General features: G+C 37.6%; 1 protein-coding gene across 5 annotated transcripts in view; it reads right to left on the reverse strand.

Moving 5' to 3' along the window:
- MPP5 (membrane palmitoylated protein 5) overlaps window positions 1-23,363 on the reverse strand; it is a 95,587-nt gene that overhangs the window by 38,197 nt on the left and 34,027 nt on the right. For 3 of the 5 annotated variants that reach the window (XM_010366741.2, XM_030930977.1, XM_030930978.1), the window contains 2 exons: window positions 16,013-16,552; window positions 2,377-2,585 (listed from right to left, as the gene is read on the reverse strand). In XM_010366741.2, the coding sequence (XP_010365043.1) occupies window positions 2,377-2,585; window positions 16,013-16,379 (576 nt within the window). In that variant the 5' untranslated portion in view covers window positions 16,380-16,552. The remainder of the gene's footprint in view (window positions 1-2,376; window positions 2,586-16,012; window positions 16,553-23,363) is intronic. The other 2 variants (XM_010366747.2, XM_030930979.1) reach the window with 1 other exon arrangement.

Here is a 23,363-nt window from a genome sequence, read left to right on the forward strand (position 1 = left end):
CTAGATCACCAAAGATTTAATCTAGACTTTAAAATTTGAGGTTTTCATAGGCTTTATTATAATGTGGTACCTAATGTTTAACTGATATTTTAAAACTGTATAAACAAAGAATACTTCTGAATGTTTCACTAAATTTCTTGAGATTTTTTTTAACTTAACCTCACTAGGCTTCAATATTCCGAATGTGAAAAAGGGGAGTTGGACTGGTGACTGCTGATACTTTTTTCCAGCTGTAAAGGCAATGGGTCCATTTAATCTTTACCATTTTGTTATCAGATTTAACACTCCTCTCTTTGTTGAGTTCTGACTATGTGCTTTTTTCACAAGTACTATGTACTGAAAGGGCAACTTCACAGTCAGGTACACTCCAGGGAAAACCATTCACATTCTATCACTGAAGACACTATAGATACTGTAAGGATGTCAAAGCAAACTTTCAGAAAATCTCTTTTATACAGTACTTTTGAAATTGTGAACTATCCTATATTCACATATGTGAATATGTGAACTATCCTAAAACTAATATTCAAAAGTGATTTTTTTAAAAGTCCTTTTTAACAACTTCTTTCTTCCCGAGGCATTTACTCTTTAAGCCACTTCTAGTTCTGTGCTTTTCTCAACTCCTAAAACCCTTTAGGCTAAGTTGTTTCTTTTCTCCCTTCTTTCCACCTTTCCATTGTGTGTGTCAGCATTTTACAATTGGAGCAATTCTGATCTCTCTTGCTTCTCTTACTCTCTTCTTCACCTATTGTTGTATTAGCAAAACAAGGACCCAGTAGCCAGCTGGACAAACCTTCCTCCTAATAGGGACAGGAATGATTATAATGATTTATTTTGTATTCTTCCCAACTGGATTTGAAACCAGCTTCACTTGCCTGTGTGCTCTCAAATATGTTATATTTTTACCAAATATATTGGTACTCGTCTTTTCCTTCTTTCAATACCTCGAGATATACCTCACTTCCTGGAAGTGAGTCCAGAATTGCCTACGTGTGTGAATAGTATAAGATCAAAGTAATGTTATTTCAATCTCTGTAAGAAAAGTAGGCAGCCTTCCTCAGTCCTCCACTCCTGTCGGGATGTCGGGACTGCAGGAACTCCATCCGAGAGCCCCACCGGGGGACTCTGTCGGCCTTCTTTGCCGGAGGCCGACAGACCTCTTCCCCACACCTTAGGTGACCAAAATAAACTTGCAGTTTTGCTCCTACACTTGCCTACTCGCTGGTTCTTTTGTGCCCGCTCTGGTGGTCTTTAGAAAAAACAAATCAGTTGGTGCCGAAGACCCGGGAGGAAACCCCTCCTCAGGCCTCTAAGGGTTGAGGAACCTCCTCCTGCTCCCATGCGGCAGACGGACCAGGACCTGAGACCCGCTTCCCTCACTCTCACGGCCTCTCTGGGGTAAGTGCCCTTGTCTCCTCTTTACCTCCCTCGGCCAGAAATCCTGCGCAGGTCCGAGGTCCAAAAAAAGAAAAAAAAAAGTAAAGTAATTTTCAGAAATTTCAGAAAACCATTTAAACCATAAGTAAATATGACAAGTGAGAAAAATATCTCCCTTGGGGACAATTATGTGCTAATCTACAAAGTACCTTCTAATCTATTTTATAGGTTCTGTAGCTCTAGATGTCCTCCCTCCCCAATAGCCCATTTTCTGCTCATGTTGGCATTCAATGAAATACACTCACTTGATGGGATTCCAGAATTATTCATTTTAACAATACCAAAATAACTTAAAGCACTAGAATAATGAAAGACTGTCTACTCCCCAAAACAGGAGAGTTTATTTGTAACCTTAAAATCTTAAATTTAAAAGATGTTTCCATAACAGATTAAACACTGAACACTGGTTAGCATCAGAAACAAGAATTTAAGTCATCATGTTAACAATAAAAACCCTCACAGTATATTAAGATTTAATAATTTGAAATGTCTACAGTTTTTATAGGAGGAAAACTTCAAACTACCTAGACATAATAAATCTTAGGAGTTATGTAATGCCTGATTATCAGTTATAATTGTATCTCATCAGTATTCACTATCTCAGTTTATAATGTATAATGCTTGAAATTCATAAAACTATACTAAAAACATTTAAAAAATTGCTCTCTAATAATTCAAATATTTGTTACTATCCAAATTTATGATTTTACATAAAAAATTAACTCTCTTCATGGAACAGAGTTCTGACTCTGAAGTAAATTTTTTTTTTTTGGATAAAATGCATGTAGTAAACTTTCTGTCACAATACATTATTAACATGTGATTAGCAGTAATTAATTCAAACACATCTTATAGTCACATTAGTATTTTCCAATAATCCTGCCTTCCTGCCAGTACTAATTACCTTGTAGACATCAACAAGATGTTTAGAATACATACCTCTTGAGCAAGATCTTGTGCACTGGAGATAAGAGGAAATGGAGGACTGGCCTTGTTCATGTGTACAGTGATGGCATTGTGTATCTTAAATGCATTCTGAAAATCCTTATTTTGAACAAGTTGTAAAAGCAGTGAAATATCCTCCTGGCTCTGAGAATCTACCAAAGTATGTTGGATATGCTTAAGTGAAGAAAACAAGTCTTCTATTTCTAGTAGGAGAAGAAAAAGGTACCCAAAAGTTAATTGTTTCAGTATTAATTCAACGTGTATTTTCAGAGAAAATTTCTTTGAACCAGTAAGAATTTAAGTTTTCAGAAAAATACCAAAATCTGCAATATATTATTGTCAATCATGGTCATTTTATAGGTTTTTAAGTAAAACTTTAAAAAAAATTACACAACAGAATAACTTGCATTTTTACAAAGGTGTTTTAATTATAAAACTAATACACATTCACTATAAAAACAAGTGAGGGGAGGAATGCAAAAATTAATAAAGAAATTTAAAACCACCAATAATCCCATCACCTAGAAACATTTTTTTCTTAACATCCTATTTCAACAGTACATTGTAAATGTTTTCCCATATCACTAGTCTTTTTAAATATTTAATAATTCATGATATTCTATTACATGGCTAAACGATAATTTATAGTAACCATTAAAGTTCAACATTTAGATTGCTTCCAATTTTTTGCTACCATAAAAACAAGCATTTCGGTACACAATAATCAGTGGTACATATAAATTTGTCTGAGATTCTGATGTCTTCATAAATTAAGTCCCAGAAATAGAACTTTTAGATAATATTCTGACTTTTTTAAAAAAGTCAAACAGCTTTTCTAGGGAGGCTTTACTAATTTGCATTCCATTAACAATATTTTCAGAAATATTTGATATTATTATTTTTTAAATCTTCCATTTATTTGACTAGTAAGGAAGTTAAGGTTTATTCATATCTACCAGGTACTTCTTTTGTGGTCTATAAAACGCTAATGAATATGTGACTTTCCTAAAGTTGTACTGAAAGTTGTGGGCATATGTATGTGTATTGTGTCTGCCTGTTAGTGTGCATACATAGCACAAGCATTTTTCTGGAAAATGTTACTCCAAAATGGTTATGAAGCACTGGTAGACCAGGCACAGTGGCTCATGCCTGTAATCCCAGCACTCTGGGAGGCCCAGGCGGGTAGATCATGAGGTCAGGAGTTCGAGACTAGCCAAGATGGTGAAACCCCGTCTCTACTAAAAATACAAAAATTAGCCGGGCACAGTGGCAGGCGCCTGTAATCCCAGCTAACTCCGGAGGTGAGACAGGAGAATCACTTGAACCCAGGAGGCGGAGGTTGCAGTGAGCCGAGATCACACCATTGCACTCTAGCCTGGGCAACAGAGCAAGACTCCATCTCAAAAAAAAAAAAAAAAAAAAGCAGCACTGGTAGTCTCTTCCCTGCTCCCAAATAGGCTGTGTGAGTGTATGTGTGCTTGTGCATATACTCTGTCATATTTGTTGGGAATCGTTTTCCAATATTTCCATTTATCTCTTAATTATATTTGTGGTTGCTCTTATTACAGAATTTGTCAACTCTGACCCCCTGCTTTTCCTGTTGATTTCTTTCACTGTTTCTATGCTTATAAACTTCTTGTAAGTCATTAAAAAAAAGTATCTGGATTTCTTCTAGCTTCTTATAATTTCTACTTTATTTAACTTCTATTTAATTTTAATTCATCTAGAATTTATTTTGGCATAGATCTGAAAAAATTTAACTTTACTTTTCTTCCAAATAACCAATGATTCTAGTACCATTTATTAAATAATCATTCCTGGCCAGGCGCCGTGGCTCAGGTCTGTAATCCCAGCACTTGGGGAAGCTGAAGCAGGTGGATTGCTTGAGTCCAGGAGGTCAAGACCAGCCTGGGCAACATGGTGAAGCCCCGTCTCTACTAAAAAAATACAAAAAATGTCTAGGCACAGTGGCTCACACCTGTGTTCCCAGCACTTTGGGAGGCTGAGGTGGACAGATTGCTTGAGTTCAGCAGTTTGAGACCAGCCTAGGCAACATGGTGAGACCCTGTCTTTTTTTAAAATAACAATAATTTTTAAAAATGCAAAATATTAGCCAGGCACTGTGGTATGTGCCTTAGTCCCAGCTACTCATGAGGCTGAGGTGGGAGAATCCACTGGGGCCATGATCACTATACTGCACTGTAGTCTGGAAAACTGAGACCTCATCAAATAATCATTCCTTTTCCACTGATTTATAATGCCACTAAATTCTTACACATATCAGAGTCTGTCTTTATTTCACTGGTCTATCAGAACTATACTGTTTTATTAGAGTAGCATTATAATGTTTGCTCATATTAATATGACAAGTACCTGATCTTTCCTTAAGTTTCTTGACTATTCTAAATTGGTTACAAGTCACTTTTTTCAAGTTACCTCCCATTCCCTCTTTCCTAGTCTTCCAATAAGAAAAGTCCTATTGAGATTTTGACTAAAATTAAACCTGTAAATGAGTCTAGGAAAAACTTAAGAGCACATACTAGGACTTATACAGTCAAAGACATAGCATAAAAAAGACATGGAGGCCGGGCACAGTGGCTCAAGCCTGTAATCCCAGCACTTTGGGAGGCCGAGGCAGGCAGATCACGAGGTCAGGAGATCGAGACCATCCTGGCTAATATGGTGAAACCCCGTCTCTACTGAAAATACAAAAAAATTAGCCAGGTGTGGTGGCGGGTGCCTGTAGTCCCAGCTACTCAGGAGGCTGAGGCAGGAGAATGGCATGAACCTGGGAGGCAGAGCTTGCAGTGAGCCAAGATAGCGACACTGCACTACAGCCTGGGTGACAGAGCAAGGCTCTGTCTCAAACAAACAAACAAAAAAACCAAAAAGACATGGAAAAAAATCTTCCCAATGTGCCTTTTTGTCAGCTCTCTTCTTATAAGGTCTGCAGAAACACCACTGACTCTTATTTATCTTGTATCCCACAATTTGAAGAGCAGTTAAATTTTTAAATAGATTTTAACAGCTCTTCAGTTGATTCTTGAGGTTCCCTATCTTTCCTGCCCCAAATCAAAACAACTTGAGTCTTCCGTTTAAACATATATATATATTTAGTCTTCCTTATTTTATATATATAGTTGTCCCTCAGTATCAGTGGGAGATTGGTTCCAAGACCTCCCACAGATAGCAAAATTTGCAGATGCTCAAGTCCCTTATATAAAATGGTGTAGTATTTGCATATAAGGTATACACATCCCCCAGTTACCTAAAATCAGCTCTAGATTACTTACAATACTTAATACAATGTAAATAGCTATTATATTGTATTGTTCAGAGAATAATGACAGGGAAAAAAAGTCTTTTTTATAAAGACTTAAAAGGTTTAAAAGTCGGCCACACGCAATGGTGGCTCATGCCTATAATCCCAGCACTTTGGGAGGCTGAGGCAGGTGGATCACATGAAGTCAGGAGTTTGAGACCAGCCTGGCCAACATGATGAAACTCCATTTCTACTTAAAAAAATACAAAAATTAGCCAGGTATGGTGGCGTGCTCCTGTAGTCCCAGCTACTTGGGAGGCTGAGGCAGGAGAATCACTTGAACCCAGGTGGCGGAGGTTGCAGTGACCCAATATCATGCCACTGCACTCTAGCCTGGATGACAGAGCGAGACCCTGTTTCAAAAAAGAAAAAGGAAATAAAGAAAATAAAACTTTTTTCCTTGTCATTATTCTCTAAACATACATATATGTATGGTCATCAGTAGTTTAAAATGAAGAAAAATTTGGCAAAAAATTTAAAAGTCAAAACTGTCATTAGAATGACATAAGAAGCTGTGGCTCAGAGCTAGATAAGAGCTAAGGGATAGCCAGAATTTAACCATAAGCTAATATTAAGAATAGATAGAAAGAATATAAAGGCCGGGCGCGGTGGCTCAAGCCTGTAATCCCAGCACTTTGGGAGGCCGAGAGGGGCGGATCATGAGGTCAGGAGATCCAGACCATCCTGGCTAACACGGTGAAACCCCGTCTCTACTAAAAAAATACAAAAATCTAGCCGGGCGAGGTGGCGGGCGCCTGTAGTCCCAGCTACTCGGGAGGCTGAGGCAGGAGAATGGCGTAAACCCGGGAGGCGGAGCTTGCAGTGAGCTGAGATCCGGCCACTGCACTCCAGCCCAGGCGACACGATGAGACTCCGTCTCAAAAAAAAAAAAAAAAAAAAGAAAGAATATAAAATGTCAGATTCCATTACATACAATGAGGTTACCAAAGAATTCCCTAAGAGATTAAAGAATTCAACAGCCTTAAAGTATCTTAAAAGCAAAACAGGAAAACATTTAAATATCTTACAAGAAAAACAATTTTCTTTGTAGAGATGGAGTCTATAACTTCTGGCATCAAGAAATCTTCCTGCCTCATCCTCCCAAAGCGCTAGGATTACAGGTGTGAGCCATACCTTTCAAGGCCTTTAGTAAATGTTAAAAGGGCCTCATGGCCGGGAGCAATGGGTCATGCCTGTAATCCCAGAACTTTGGGAGGCTCAGGAGGACAGATCACCTGAGGTCAGGAGTTCGAGACCAGTCTGGCGAACATGGTAAAACCCCAACTCTACTAAAAATACAAATAAATTAGCGGGGCATGGTTGTGCATGCCTAAAGTCCCAGCTACTTGGGAGGCTGAGGCAGGAGAATCGCTTGAACCTCAGAGGCGGAAGTTGCAGTGAGCCAAGATCGCACCACTGCACCCCAGCCTGGTGACAGAGTGAGACTCTGTCTCAAAGAAAAACGAAAGAAAAAAAAGGGCCCCAGCATGGCTGTTAGGGTATTGTGAAAGACTGAGAGCCTCAGATTTCACCACTGACTGAAATCAACAAGCAGCCTTAGACAGCCCAGAAGGTAACTGTATCCCTACTGGGTCTCTTCAACCTCAGGGGAATTTAAATTTTTTAAGGCCAAGGAGTTTCTGCATAATCTCTCCTATGTACCAAAGCCACTCAAAAGGATACTAAAATACTGACATTATTTTGAAAATTACCTGTACTTCTACTTTTTGGCTGTTAACTACTGGTATTATTTTGCTATGCCATGTAGCCTTTCAAACTTTTAAAATGCCGGTCTAACCATATAGATAACACTGTAAATGTTGTTTTGCAACCTGTTTTCCAATTCCTTAGAATAAATTTCTAGGATAAAATTATTAATCAGATAATAAAAACATTTAACACTTTGATACATACAAGCTGCCTTCTGGATTTGTACCAATTCATATCCCTATCAGCAATGCACATGAATGTCTGTTTTCACAAACACACACCAATTTAAGAATTATCAATCTTTTAATTTTTGGTGATCTGGTATGATTGAACATATTTTTACAAGTTATAGCCATTTGAATTTCTTCTTTCATCCATTTTATCTTTTGCCCATTTTTCTACTAGAGTGCTTTTTATAACTAGAATTTAACTGATATCCCTGTAGTCTTAACTATAACATAATACAATTTCATCATTTTTTCTTATAGCAGAACAATGGCTTTTAATCCAATATATTTATGAAAAAAAGCTAAGGAAATGTAAAAGACCTATTTTGCCACAGTTCTAATTTAATCATAACCACAATCTCCAGTGCCTTTTTTTTTTTTTTTTTGGAGATAGGGTTTCACTCTGTCACCCTGCTAGAGTTCAGTGGTGTGAACACGGCTCACTGCAGCCTTGAGCTCCTGGGCTCAAATGATCCTTCCCACCTCACCCTCCCCAGTAGCTGGGACTACAGGTGCATAACACCACACCCGACTAATTCTTTTGCATTTTTTGTAGAGACAATATTTCACTGTCGCCCAAGCTGGTCTCGAACTCCTGGACTCAAGTGATTCACCCACCTTGGCCTCCCAAAGTGCTGAGATTATAGGCGTGAGCCACCACGCCCAGCCATAAAGGGTACATTTTTAAAAGCACTTCACAAGTATGTATTAATTCAAGAACATTTTCTTTCTTTTTTTTTGAGACCAGGTTTCTCTCTGTCACCAGGCTGGAGTATAGTGGCGCAATCAGAATTCACTGCAGCCTCGACTTCTCAGGTTCCAGTGATCCTCCCACCTAGCCTCCAAGTAGCTAGGACCACAGTTGCATTCCACCACACCTAGCTATTTTTGTATTTTTTTGGTAGAGATGGACTTTTGCCAGGTTGCCCATGCTAATCTACAACTCCTGAGCTCAAGCGATCCACCCACCTGGGCCTCCCAAAGTGCTAGGATTATAGGCATGAGCCACCACGCTCAGCTAAGAACAGTTAATTTTCCACCCACTCAAAGAAAAGTTCCATTCTTTCATGGATATATCTGTTACTTAAAACAAAAATCCACCTAAGTTTTTCAACATTCTATACAATTCTGCAGGGAATTTTTAAAATTCATTCAGATGTAACTAAATCAGTTCTGTCAAGTACACTCTTCCATAATAAAGATGAAGACACAGAGACAACAAAGAGAGGACAGAGGACAGAGGACAGAGAGAAGAAATTCCCTTCCCCAATCCCAGACAAGACAACAGACACAAGAAGGAACCACATGGACAGAGAAATAAAGAGAGAAAGGAAGAACCATAAGGCTAGTGAGAAAGTCTGACATATGTGCTAGGTTGGGAGTGGACAAGGAAGTAAGTACTTAAGGCGGGATGGAGGCAAGAGAAGGTAGAGGCAGGCATAGCAAACCTAGCTTTGGTAATAAATTCAAGCCTGTAACAAATTTCCTACAAGGAATTTCTTTATATCTAGTTTAAATTATTTGCCCTGTAGTTGGACCTATTTCCTCTTACCTGATTTTTCAGTAGAAATTAAGTTCCCATCTTCTCTAATATTTCATGCAACACTTAACTCTTGATTATTTAAAAGAGAGAATATATTATTCTAAAGTGAGAAAATTCACTTACAGTTGGCTTTGGGATACAACTAATCAGATAAATACAAACATACACATTGGTCCACAAATCCACCCTCGTAAAATCTGTCCTCCCTCCTTGCCCTCTCCTGGCAGTCTAAAATGTAAAAGAATGAAGACTGTGAAATAGGCAACAGAAAGCAATCACCAAGAGTTACTTTATCAGAAAATCCTACTTTCCAATGCCTAGAACTGTGGGTAGCCATGTGAAAATTTTTTGGTTATAAGGGTAAACATTAAAATTACCTCAGGAGGCCGGGTGCAGTGGCTCATGCCTGTAATCCCAACACTTTGGGAGGCCGAGGCAGGTGGATCACGAGATCAGGAGATCGAGACCATCCTGCCTAACACGGTGAAACCCTGTCTCTACTAAAAATACAAAAATATTAGCTGGGCATGGTGGCGGGCACCTGTAGTCCCAGCTACTCGGGAGGCTGAGGCATAAGAATGGCGTGAACCCGGGAGGCGGAGCTTGCAGTGAGCCGAGATCGCGCCACTGTACTTCAGCCTGGGCGACAGAGCGAGACTCCATCTCAAAAAAAGAAAAATTACCCAAGGAATCTCCATCTGGATTGGCATCATTTATTTTTATATATTACTCTCATTTGCCCCATATTAAAACAGATAGCTTCTAGGGACCTATATCCAGCATTAAGCTTCTCCACTTCATTGTGTAATTCCGATTCTTTTAACCTGTCTTCAGAAATTTCAACTCCAACCAACTTCATGACTTTTTTCTGAAACTTTTAAGATTTCTTTTCCTCTAAACTAGAGGGTCAAATATGATACTCAGATGGGAAACTTAGTATTACCAAGTAGGAGGAAATTACATCAGTTTCCAGTATATCTACCTGTGGAATTAAAATTGTGGTGGCTCATGCCTGTAATCCTAACACTTTGGAAGGCCAAGGTGGGAGGATCGCTTGAGGCCAGGAGGTCAAGACCAGCCTGGGCAACACAGTGAGACCCCATCTCTACAAAAAAATAAAAATTAAAAAAAAATTTTTTTTAACCTAGATGAATGGAAAAACAAGATGTGGTATATTGGTATAGTGGAATATTAATTCATCCATAAAAAAGAAATGAAGTACTGATTCATGCTACAATATGGATGAACCCTGAAAATGTAATGGTAAGTGAAAAGAGGCCAGTCACAAAAGAGCCTATGTTATGTAATTTCATTCATATAAAATGTCTAGAATAAGCAAATCCAAAAAGACAAAGTATATTCGTGGTTGTCAGGGGCCAGGTGGTGGAGAGAATAGGGAGTGACCATATATTTTGGAATTATATAGTAGTGATGGCTGCACAACCTTGGTTTTTTTGTTTGTTTGTTTTTTTAACACTGCAGCCTCAATCTCCTGGGCTCAAAAAATCCTCTTGCCTCAGCCTCCCTAGTAGCTGGGACTACAGAAGCATGCCACCATGCCCAGCTGATTTGTGTGCATGTTTTTTTGCGTTTGTTTGTTTAAGAGACAAGGTCTTTGTTTGTTTTAAGAGACAAGGTCTATGTTGCCCAAGCTGGTCTCAAACTCCTGGGCTCAAGAGATCCTCCTGCCTCTGCTTCCAAAGATGCTACTAATACAGGTGTGAACCACCATGCCTGCCTGCACAACCTTGTGAGTATACTAAAAACTAATGAATTCTACAGTTTAAAAGACAAAATTTTATGGTATGTGAATTATATCTTAATAAAGCTGTTATTTTAAAAATGAAATAAGAAATTAGTAGCTAAGATCCACAAATTAATTTTATGGACTACAGGGTTAGATGATCTCTCTGCAGCTTCTGGTTCTCACAAAAATTAAATTTCATTCAAACCTGTAGTGTGCCATTGACTCAAATGCTTTTTCCATTTGGTCCTCAAGAAAATCCTGAAACTGAGGCTCAGAAAAATTAAGTAACACGCCCAACTGTTAATAGCAATTCAGTAACTTAGAAAGTATTTAAACTCAGTTTTGACTCTAATACCCCTGCACTTTCCAATGTGCAGCTACCTCATACATTTCTGAATATGCCGTAAGATAACGAAGCAAATCTCTGCAGGCAGAAATAAGTTTTAAAACCTACTACTGATTAATAAGTGGAATGAAGTTTTAACGTATTGTGTCAAAGACTGAATGATGTAGCAGTTACTTTTCTATAGAATTATGTGTATTTAATAAACAAAATTTACATGACTATACATATACTCTAATGAATTTTTACATCTTCAGGTCTAATTTTAGCAGCTTGACTAAATCACAGAATTCTCAAATGATCCCAACACTTCAAACATTAAATCTATTGACAATAGATTTAATTATTTCAATTCCAGGAAGGTAAAATAATTCCCTGAAGGAATGGCTAATAACATTTATTTGGAAATATCTATAACAATAGCTAAACAAAAATTTGATAGTAAAAATAATTAACTTCTCAGAAGCAGGTTGAACTAAAACTCAGGATTTACTGGCACTGGGATTTTGTCTGTTGGCTTGAAATACATTTTATCTTAAAGCCAACCTTTAAAAAAGTTTACAATCACACAAAATTCCAGTACGCCCCATGAACAATCAAAAGCCAGTTAAATGCCAGAATGAAATGTGAAAGAGCTATTTTACTTTAAAATGTCAATAATCTTTTGACTTAATGGTTTGAACATCCAGAGACATCTGGCAAAAAATATGCAGACACTAATTAAGACTGAAACATGCTATTAATTCTATGAAAATATTTTATTCCTTAGCTTTATTCATCCCCGTTTCTTCTCCATGGTGTGTTTTTCCTTCTTCACACTGATAGTATCTCAAAGATTAGAAAGCCCCTAATCACAAATTCCAGGAGTCTTTTTATTAACCACTAAACAGCTTACCACAGATATATATGGGTGTGTGCGTTCCCTTTCCTGACACTGCTTCAAAGACAACAATTTTATAGTCACATATATGATAGATGACAGTCATCCCTAGTTTGTTCCCTTTAAGTACTCTATCTATATATTTCCTTGTCCACATCCCTGGCCCAAAATTACTTATCTGAGAACACAAAAACAGTGAAATCTATAATACAGAAATATATGAAAATTACTCTACTCTAGCTTAACCTGCTCTAACCTGCATTATTTTCTTTTCTGAAGATTTTTCTCACAACGTTGTTTGCTCTGATTATGAAAGAGAACAAAGACAATCATATCTGTAACAAAGCAAGCTTTAAAAACTAATGCCAATTTTAAGGAAAGCCTCCCTAATACCAAAATTTTTACCATTTATAATACTAATTATTCATTTGAAATCTAGTTCCCATATCACTATTTTTTATCTTTCAAAAAAATTCTAACTGCTTTTAAACAAGAAAATTCAGTTCATCCTTTCTGAGTATTTTCTGTCAATTCCATCCCTGCACTTTTATTATCATACATTGTCAAATTTACAAATACTTTTCATTAAAAACCACCCAATTACTTAATCTTGCCAATCACATTTTCGATTCTTAAAAGAATACTTTGTCTACTCACAAATAAATGATGATGTATTATTTAGAAACTGAAGGCTTCCTCTCAAAGAAAGAAATCAGTTGCCCATTCTTCCCTCATTTAAAACAAAGTTGCTGTGAAAAAGGCTGAGACGTTGTTTCCCGTCATACAGGCGGGTATTAATCAAATACTAGCAAGGAGACACACACAATATTCAGGGAGTACTTCTCTTACAGTTTGATGTGTTAGCAGATTATGAACAAGAAAAAAAAGTTTGGCAAAAAGCTATTACACTTCATTTTAAACAAAAACTTAAAAACCTGAGGCTATGACGGACAATAGCAAACTATACCTTATGCTAATTTCTCATGATTCTTACATAACAGATATCTGTGTTGACTATATTAACATAAAATATATCATTTATTTCTCAAAATACATCTCCTGTCCAAGAAATGAATTACAAATACCTGTTATGACATTTCAAATTACTTTAAAACAAAATATATAAAACTGCCTTAAATTCAAGGACCACACATAGGTACTTTTAAAAACTACAGCAGATTACACATTGGAATAGAGGTATCCTTTAATCTGAATTTGTTAAAAAAAAAAAAAAGTCAGCAATAGAACATACAAACAGAAACAGGAAAAAGGAAAAAAATATTTAAGAGAAATGATGTCCAATTTTCTGTGCTTAGGCAAAACAAACAAAACCATAAACTCACAAATGTTCTCTTACTAAGTGAATCTGGCTGAAGCTATATTTGTTTCTTTACTGTGATTACATGAATATTACCTATCAGATGGATACTTACACCTGATTGTAAGTAAACCAAATGGACAAATACATTAATCTTATGGGAATGTAAACAGAAAAACAGAAGAATCAATCCAGGTTGGCACTGGATATAACAAACTTTCTCCAATAAAATATTTTCAGAATATTTTAATAAATAAATAATAATAAAGTGGTGGGAAATGAAGGCTAGTAACAAGCAATCAGGAATGAAGTATTTTTACTCTAATAAAACCCTCAGGAAAAAAGAGCATAAAATTCCTTCACATAAATGTATTAAAAAAATATGTAATCTTTTAGCTTTCACTGTAATTAAAATATCTGAAGGCAGGAATTTAGCAGACTTCACTATGACTAAACACATATCTATGATTTCTTAAAACAGAGAAGCATGTACACATATGAAATGTGGATCCTGAATAAAAATTTATAACAGGCCAGGCGCGGTGGCTCAAGCCTGTAATCCCAGCACTTTGGGAGGCCGAGACGGGTGGATCGCGAGGTCAGGAGATCGAGATCATCCTGGCTAACCCGGTGAAACCCCGTCTCTACTAAAAAATACAAAAAACTAGCCGGGCAAGGTGGCGGGCGCCTGTAGTCCCAGCTACTCGGGAGGCTGAGGCAGGAGAATGGTATAAACCCGGGAGACGGAGCTTGCAGTGAGCTGAGATCTAGCCACTGTACTTCAGCCCGGGCGACAGAGCGAGACTCCGTCTCAAAAAAAAAAAAAAAAAAAAAATTATAACAAAGAAAAGAAGATGACGTGATGTAGTAGAAACTGCTCCAGACTTGAGACGGGCGCAGTGGCTCACACCTGTAATCCCAGCACTTTGGGAGGCTGAGGAGGGCAGATCACGAGGTCAGGAGTTGAAGACCAGCCTGACCAACATGGTGAAACCCTGTCTCTACTAAAAATACAAAAATTAGCCAGGTGTGGTGGCACATGCCTGTAATCCCAGCCACTAGGGAGGCTGAGGCAGGAGAATTGTTTGAACCTGGGAAGGCAGAGGTTGCAGTGAGCCGAGATTGCACCACTGCACTCCAGCCTGGGCAACAGAGCAAGACTCCACTTTAAAAAAAAAAAAAGAAAGAAATTGCTCCAGACTTGGAATAAAGAGACTCAATGAGGAACAAATCTGGCATATACATGGTACCTTTGGCCAAATTACAAAAAGGTGCTCTACACTGGGTAGCCACAGCTCTGGCCTGGTGAGTGAAGTGCAGGCTGGATCCTGGTTTCCATTCAAACCTTCCATTTTGTGCAGTACATCAACATCCGATCTGGCAAATTCAAACTTGGCTCTACCACTGGTGTCTTTAACTAAGGTTCAATTTCTTTATCTCCAAAATGGAGATTACAGAGTACTGTTAACAGGATTATTTCATTACATGAAACAATGTTTGCTAAAATACTTAGTACAGGCTCAACAGATCTTTGAATGGTAAAATGATGACAACGACAATAAAAACTCTCTCCTTCTACAAAAAAGTAGAAATACATCTTTTTTCACACCTAAAACATAGCAAACCACCAAAAAATAAAATGTTCCCCTAACACTAGTTCAGTGAGCACCTGGGTGTATGTGCACGTGCAAGAAGGGCAGGCAGTAAATTCAATGATTAAATATTCTAAGTTTCGAAACATGCATTTGATATCAATGTCTCTTGTAGATTCACTATGCCTAGTAACATTCTAACAGCTAGGAGAAGTCTTGTGATAAGAAGCTATTTAATTTATTTAGCCCAGAGTTCTCAAAATCCATTTGGTCACAGAATTCTTTTGGTTTGGTTGTATCCACTTATATCTCATAGGACTTTTTTTTTCCCCCCCACAGAACAGAATTTGGGGATATAGAAAATACCAGTATTTTATGTTTATGATACCATATGAACAATACCAGTTCTTCTTATTGACAATCATTAATTTAAAAAATCAAAGAATTTAAACTGTAGTTACTAATTTCATTACTATTTTACAAACTTGAAGGAAATCAGAAATTCAAAATCTGAAAATTGTTTTTTAGTATTTTGCATAAAGTTTGTGAGTTTGATTAAAAGGGAAATTTCAAGGCTTTAAATGTTAATTTCATTACTATTTTACAAACTTGAAGGAAATCAGAAATTCAAAATCTGAAAATTGTTTTTTAGTATTTTGCATAAAGTTTGTGAGTTTGATTAAAAGGGAAATTTCAAGGCTTTAAATGTTAGGGCCCATGAAAACTCTTTAATATCTAAAAAACATGTTATAGTGACTGAACATTTAAACCACATGCTTTTAGTTCTATGTTGGTAACAGTAAACAATAGTTATATGGCGTTTCTAAGAAAACAAAGGATCTTGGTCTGGAATTCAAACTGTCATTACTTTCTGTTAAACCCTCTTCCTTCCCATATACAGATAAATTAAAGCGAAATGTTTTCTATTATCCCTCTATTTTTACTTACCTAATATTTTCACAGCATAATTAGGACTTTCTAAGACAATTCCTTCCTCTGTATCAAACATAGGGTTATCTATTCCGGTCTTTGGAGGAATTTGGGCTAGTTTCTTAAGTCTCATGGAAGAATTAAGGTCAAGTTCTTGCTTTTTCCCTTCTTCCTCTCTCCTACGCCTCATGTCCTCCTGTTGTTGCCGAATACGCTCCAACTGTGCACTTCGACGTATTGGCATCATCCTGGTGCCCAAATCTCCGGGGCAGTCAACAGCCATCTCTCGGTGCTTCTGATGTTCCTCTGGTGATGCAAGATCAACATTTTTTACTTCGTTGTCTGATTCCTCTGTAACATGCCCATTCATATGGGATGTTGTCATGGTTATCTATAAAAACCTGTACCACCTTTTATAAATCAATTTTTCCTATAAGCCAATTCTCTTGATTCTGTAGTATAAAATCCATGTTACTTCAAAAAAAAAAAAAAAAAAAAGACCAAAAAAACTTCTCACATCACATAATAATGCTATGAAAAAGTATCCATGAAGGAAATCTAAGGGGAAAGATGAGGGGAAAAAAAGTATAAGAATTACAATATAAAAGCAGGTTTTTACATAGCCCACTTCTAAATCTCCATACAACACAGAAAATAATAAGTATGTAATATTATTTTGCAATGTAGATTAAGTACTTTCACTTTACAGATAATGGTGAGCAAACCAAGATTCCCTCTCCCCAAAAAAGTCCCTTTCCAAGAATGTGAAACATACTATTCCATTTTAAAGCTAAGAAAAATGATATACAGTACTGGAAAGTTTAGAAAAGTAGGAAAGTAAAAAAGTTTGGGGTACTAGTTTGGTAGAGAACACGTTGCTTGCTTCAAACATAAAAGGTGTTTTAATCATCTTTTAGTAGTTGTCTCAACACAGTACTTTTTGCTCAACAATTAACATGGGATTGAAATAACTTACTAGTTAACTGCTAAAGAAATTGATGAACGATCAACCAATTTGGCATATAGCAGCCTTGTTTGTACCTTACTTGAAATACAAGCAGTATTCTGGGGGATAATTCATTCATTTTTAGGAGTTTTTGAGATGAAGAACATGCCCAATGAATAAGAAACTTCAATTAGCAGCTGAGGCAGCTACAAGACAAAACAACATTGAAACAAGGATTACATGGGTTATCAGTCTTTATAATTGGTCCCATTTAAAAAAAATAAAAAAAAGAATTGGACCGGGTGCAGTGGCTCACGCCTGTAATCCCAGCACTTTGGGAGGCCAAGGCAGACAGATCTCCTGAGGTCAGGAGTTCGAGACTAGCCTGGCCAACATGGTGAAACTCCGTCTCTACTAAGAAAAACACAAAAATTAGCCAGACATGGTGGCGAGTGCCTGTAATCCCAGCTACTCAGAAGGCTGAGGCAGGAGAATCGCTTGAACATGGGAGGCAGAGGCAGCAGTGAGCTGAGATCACACTATTGCACTCTAGCATGGGTGACAGAGCCAGACTCCATCTCAGGGGGAAAAAAAAAAAAGAATTGGGGTTAACTATACAAGAATTACAAGGATTCATTTAGAGAAAATGGTAGTGTCTGTTGCCAAAAACTTTTGAGAGTCATACTGTACAGCTAAAAGATAACAGTAAGCAGGGAGATAAGAAAACTGAACTTTTAATCCTCTAGTGTTATGATTTAAGACTAGTCATTTTCTCTCTTTGACTCTCAGATTCACTTGGAAGCTTTATTTATAGGATTGACTGTTCTGAGTGTCACATGAGCTAATGTATACTTACATTGATTACCAGTATTAACTTGATTTTCCTATTTTAAAAATCTTTCAACATATTTTAGAAAATAAAAATATTTTACCAGATAACTCTGGCTTTTCATCGAGCTATTTCTCAGGCATACATAGGCAGGTTGTTTACATATGTGTAAACCCACACATTAAATCTAATTAGCCTTTTTTCACTCAAGAGCAATAATATTTACAATAATAAACCTACAACCTCCTTGAGTTGGGCATCACTTAAGTAAACAGGTTGGTTAGAGCACAATGCCAACTAAGCAAAAGCCAGGTTTTCAGATAATATTCCTAATACCAGCCAATCTTTTCTCAAACATCTTCAGTCATAATACAAACAGGGACAGAAGACAAAATGCTTAATACAAACTCAACCAGGCTATCAGGAAAACCACTAGTCCAACAATCAGGAAAATGGATGCCAGTTACAAGAGTCAATTATTAAAACTACATTTGCACAAAATTTTTGGTAGATTTTTCTGTCTTTCATCCAAAGTTTGTCTTCTGTGATCTACACGTAAGTACCTTATTTACCATTAGATTGCCTTCTTTTTCATTAACATGACAGCTATTTGATTTATGTTAGGCAATTCTTAAGTTATGTTAGGCATTGATTATATGCAAATGCAAATTCAGCTTTTTAAATGTTTTCCTTACAAGTAAGCAGAAAAACTGTGTAGGAGTTACTACAGTGCTATGTTTAACTTTAAAAATCCAGGAGTGTACATATTTTCAGAAAATTAAAACTCTCAACCCTCTCTATAATAATTACTGGATATTAAAAATCAAATTTAATATTAAATGATATGTTTTTAACATATATATATATAAATTATGATCTGAAATTTAAAACTCAGCTTAAAAGCTCTACATCTGTGTCCATATTCACTACCCTATGAGGGAAAATTAGAAGTCATGCAAGAGAGACCGGGCCAGATCATTCAGGTCAAAATTCTCATGCTTGTACTATTTATTATCGTACTTGTATATCTGGATCCAATTTTTGCTCTCAGAAAAATTTCTATAACCTGGTAGTAATCTGCTTTAAATTTTATTTTGGTTATCTCCCCAGGAATGTTCAGTCTACTGGGAGAGAAAGCAAAGAAAATAAATGATTATTTTTTCCTCAAACTCCTCAATAGATTCTAAATTTGTTAGAGAGAGGGGTCATGTCTTACTTTTACAGCTCCAGTGCTTAGCCTAACACATATCATAAGAAATGCCCAATAAATATCTGTTCAACTCAACTTGGAATGTCACAGACAATGAACTATAAAACTTGGTCTGTGGTAAAAGGTGATAGGAAACACTAAAAACATCAGGATACATTTCTTTGAGCTGGATTTCAAAGGGCAACTAAAAATTAGCCAGACAGCAGAAAGGTCTATTCCAGGCAGACAGGCTCACATGACCAATAGGAAGGAAGAGAATGACAGAATGGCACTTTAAGAAAACACAAGAGAATACGATAAAGCTGGATGGGACAATGGGCACATGCTGTACATGAATAATGAAAAAACTGGAAAGGCAAGCAGGAGACCATAATGAGAAGAGTTTTAGATTTTTACCCTGAAAATAGTAACAATAATTAAAAGATTTTAAGCAGGGGATGACATAATCACATTCATTTTTATAGAAATATCACTCCTATTGGATAGAGATACAAAAAATCCTTAAAAAAAAAAAATCAATGAATCCAGGAGCTGGTTTTTTGAAAAGATCAACAAAATTGATAGAACACTAGCAAGACTCATAAAGAAGAAAAGAGAGAATAATCAAATAGATGTAATAAAAAATGATAAAGGGAATATCACCACTGCTCCCACAGAAATACAGACTACTATCAGAGAATACTATAAACACCTCTACACAAATAAACTAGAACATCTAGAAGAAATAGATACATTCCTAGACACATACACCCTCCCAAGACTAAACCAGGAAGGAGTTCAATCCCTGAATATACCAATAACAGGCTCTGAAACTGAGGAAATAATTAATAGCCTACCAACCAAAAAGAGTTCAGGACCAGACGAATTCACAGCCGAATTCTACCAGAGGTACAAACAGGAGCTGGTACCATTCCTTCTGAAACTATTCCAAGCAACAGAAAAAGAGGGAATCCTCCCTAACTCATTTTATGAGTCCAGTATCATCCTGATACCAAAGCCTGGCAGAGACACAACAAAAAAAGAGAATTTTAGGCCAATATCCCTGATGAACATCGATGCAAAAATCCTCAATAAAATACTAGCAAACTGAATCCAGCAGCACATCAAAAAGCTTATCCACCACGATCAAGTGGGCTTCATCCCTGGAATGTAAGGCTGGTTCAATATATGCAAGTCAATAAACGTAATCCATCATATAAACAGAACCAAAGACAAAAACCACGATTATCTCACTAGATGCAGAAAAGGACTTCGACAAAACTCAATAGCCCTTCATGCTAAAAACTCTCAACAAACTAGGTATTGATGGGACGCATTGCAAAATAATAAGAGCTATTTGTTACAAATCCACAGCTAATATCATACTGAATGGGGAAAAACTGGAAGCACTCCCTTTGAAAACTGGTACAAGACAGGGATGCCCTCTCTCACCACTCCTATTCAACATGGTGTTGGAAGTTCTGGCCAGGGCAATCAGGCAGGAGAAAGAAATAAAGGGTATTCAATTAGGAAAAGAAGAAGTCAAATTGTCCCTGTTTGCAGATGATATGATTGTATATTTAGAAAACCCCATTGTCTCAGCCCAAAATCTCCTTAAGCTGATAAGCAACTTCAGCAAAGTCTCAGGATACAAAATCAATGTGCAAAAATCACAAGCATTCCCATACACCAATAACAGACAGAGAGCCAAATCATGAGTGAACTCCCATTCACAATTGCTTCAAAGGGAATAAAGTATCTAAGAATACAACTTACAAGGGATGTGAAGGACCTCTTCAAGGAGAACTACAAACCACTGCTCCACAAAATAAAAGAGGACACAAACAAATGGAAGAACATTCCATGCTCATGGACAGGAAGAATCAATATTGTGAAAATGGCCATACTGTCCAAGGTAATTTATAGGTGCAATGCCATCCCCATCAAGCTACCAATGACTTTCTTCACAGAACTGGAAAAAATTACTTTAAAGTTCATATGGAACCAAAAAAGAGCCGGCATTGCCAAGACAATCCTAAGCCAAAAGAACAAAGCTGGAGGCATCACGCTACCTGACTTCAAACTACACTACAAGGCTACAGTAACCAAAACAGCATGGTACTGGTACCAAAACAGAGATATAGACCAATGGAACAGAACAGAGCCCTCAGAAGTAATACCACACATCTACAACCATCTGACCTTTGACAAACCTGACAGAAACAGGAAATGGGGAAAGGATGCCCTATTTAATAAATGGTGCTGGGAAAACTGGCTAGCCATATGTAGAAACCTGAAACTGATCCCTTCCTTATACCTTATACAAAAATTAATTCAAGATGGAGGAAAGACTTAAATGTTAGACCTAAAACCATAAAAACTCTAGAAGAAAACCTAGGCAATACCATTCAGGACACAGACAGGGGAAAGACTTCATAACTAAAACACAAAAAGCAATGGGAACAAAAGCCAAAATTGACAAATGGGATTTAATTAAACTAAAGAGCTTCCGCACAGCAAAAGAAACTACCCTCAGAGTGAAAAGGCAACCTACAGAATGGGAGAAAATTTTTACAATCTATCCATCTGACACAGGGCTAACATCCAGAATCTACAAAGAATTTAAACAAATTTACAAGAAAAAATCAAACCACCCCATCAAAAAGTGGGCAAAGGATATGAACAGACACTTCTCAAAAGAAGAAATTCATGCAGCCAAAAGACAAATGAAAAAATGCTCATCATCACTGGCCATCAGAGAAATGCAAATCAAAACTACAATGAGATACCATCTCACACCAGTTAGAATGGTGATCATTAAAAAGTCAGGAAACAACAGGTGCTGGAGAGGATATGGAGAAATAGGAACACTTTCACACTGTTGGTGGGACTGTAAACTAGTTCAACCATTGTGGAAGACCGTGTGGCGATTCCTCAAGGATCTAAAACTAGAAATACCATCTGACCCAGTCATCCCATTACTGGGTATATACCCAAAGGATTATAAATCATGCTGCTATAAAGACACATGCACATGTATGTTGATTGCAGCACTATTCACAATAGCAAAGACTTGGAACCAACCCAAATGTCCATCAATGATAGACTGGATTAAGAAAATGTGGCACATATACACCATGGAACACTATGCAGCCATAAAAAAGGATGAGTTCATGTCCTTTGCAGGCACATGGATGAAGCTGGAAATCATCATTCTGAGCAAACCATCATAAGGACAGAAAACCAAATACTGCATGTTCTCACTCATAGGTGGAAATTGAACAATGAGAACACATGGACACAGGGTGGGGAACATCACACACTGGGGCCTGTCGTGGGGTAGGGGAAGGGGGGAGCGGGGAGGGATAGCATTAGGAGATATACCTAATGTAAATGATGAATTAATGGGTGCAGCACACCAACATGGCACATGTATACATATGTAACAAACCTGCATGTTGTGCACATGTACCCTAGAACTTAAACTATAACAAAAAAGAAAACAAAAAGAAATATCACTCCTATTGAAGCGTAGAGGGCTGACTGAAGGGTGGCAATGAGAACAGACTGAAAGCACCTATTAGAAATGAGGTCCTCGAGCCGGGCGCGGTGGTTCAAGCCTGTAATCCCAGCACTTTGGGAGGCCGAGACGGGTGGATCACGAGGTCAGGAGATTGAGATCATCCTGGCTAACCCGGTGAAACCCCGTCTCTACTAAAAAAATACAAAAAAACTAGCCGTGTGAGGTGGCGGGCGCCTGTAGTCCCAGCTACTCGGGAGGCTGAGGCAGGAGAATGGCGTAAACCCGGGAGGCGGAGCTTGCAGTGAGCTGAGATCCAGCCACTGCACTCCAGCCTGGGCGACAGAGCAAGACTGTCTCAAAAAAAAAAAAAAAAAAAAAAAAAAAAAGAAAAAGAAATGAGGTCCTCAACTAGGACAGTGAGAATGAAGAAGCTGTATTCAAGAAATATGAAGGTTACAGGCCAGGCGTGGTGGCTCATGCCTGTAATTCCAGCATTTGAGGAGGCTGAGGCTGTGGATCACTTGAGACTAGCAGTTTGAGACCAGCCTGGGGGCAACATGGCAAAATCCCATCTCTACAAAATCATGCAAAAATATTAAAAACTTATCCAGGCATGGCGGCTTGTGCCTGTAGTCCCAGCTACTCGGGAGGCTGAGGCATGAGAATCACTTCAACCTGGGAGGCAAAGGTTGCAGTGAGCCAAGGTCATGCCACTGCGCTCCAGCCTGGGAGACAGTACAAGACTCTGACTCAAAAAAAAAAAAAAGCAATATGTAGGTTACAGAATCAGTAGAACTTAGTGTCTATTTCATATAGGAGGACAAAAAGTGAACAAAAGAGGTAAAGGAGGAGGAGGAGAAGGAAGTCGTAGGAGTAGGAATA

Source organism: Rhinopithecus roxellana, chromosome 5, assembly GCF_007565055.1.
Source record: "Rhinopithecus roxellana isolate Shanxi Qingling chromosome 5, ASM756505v1, whole genome shotgun sequence".
Taxonomy (NCBI): Eukaryota; Metazoa; Chordata; class Mammalia; order Primates; family Cercopithecidae; genus Rhinopithecus; species Rhinopithecus roxellana.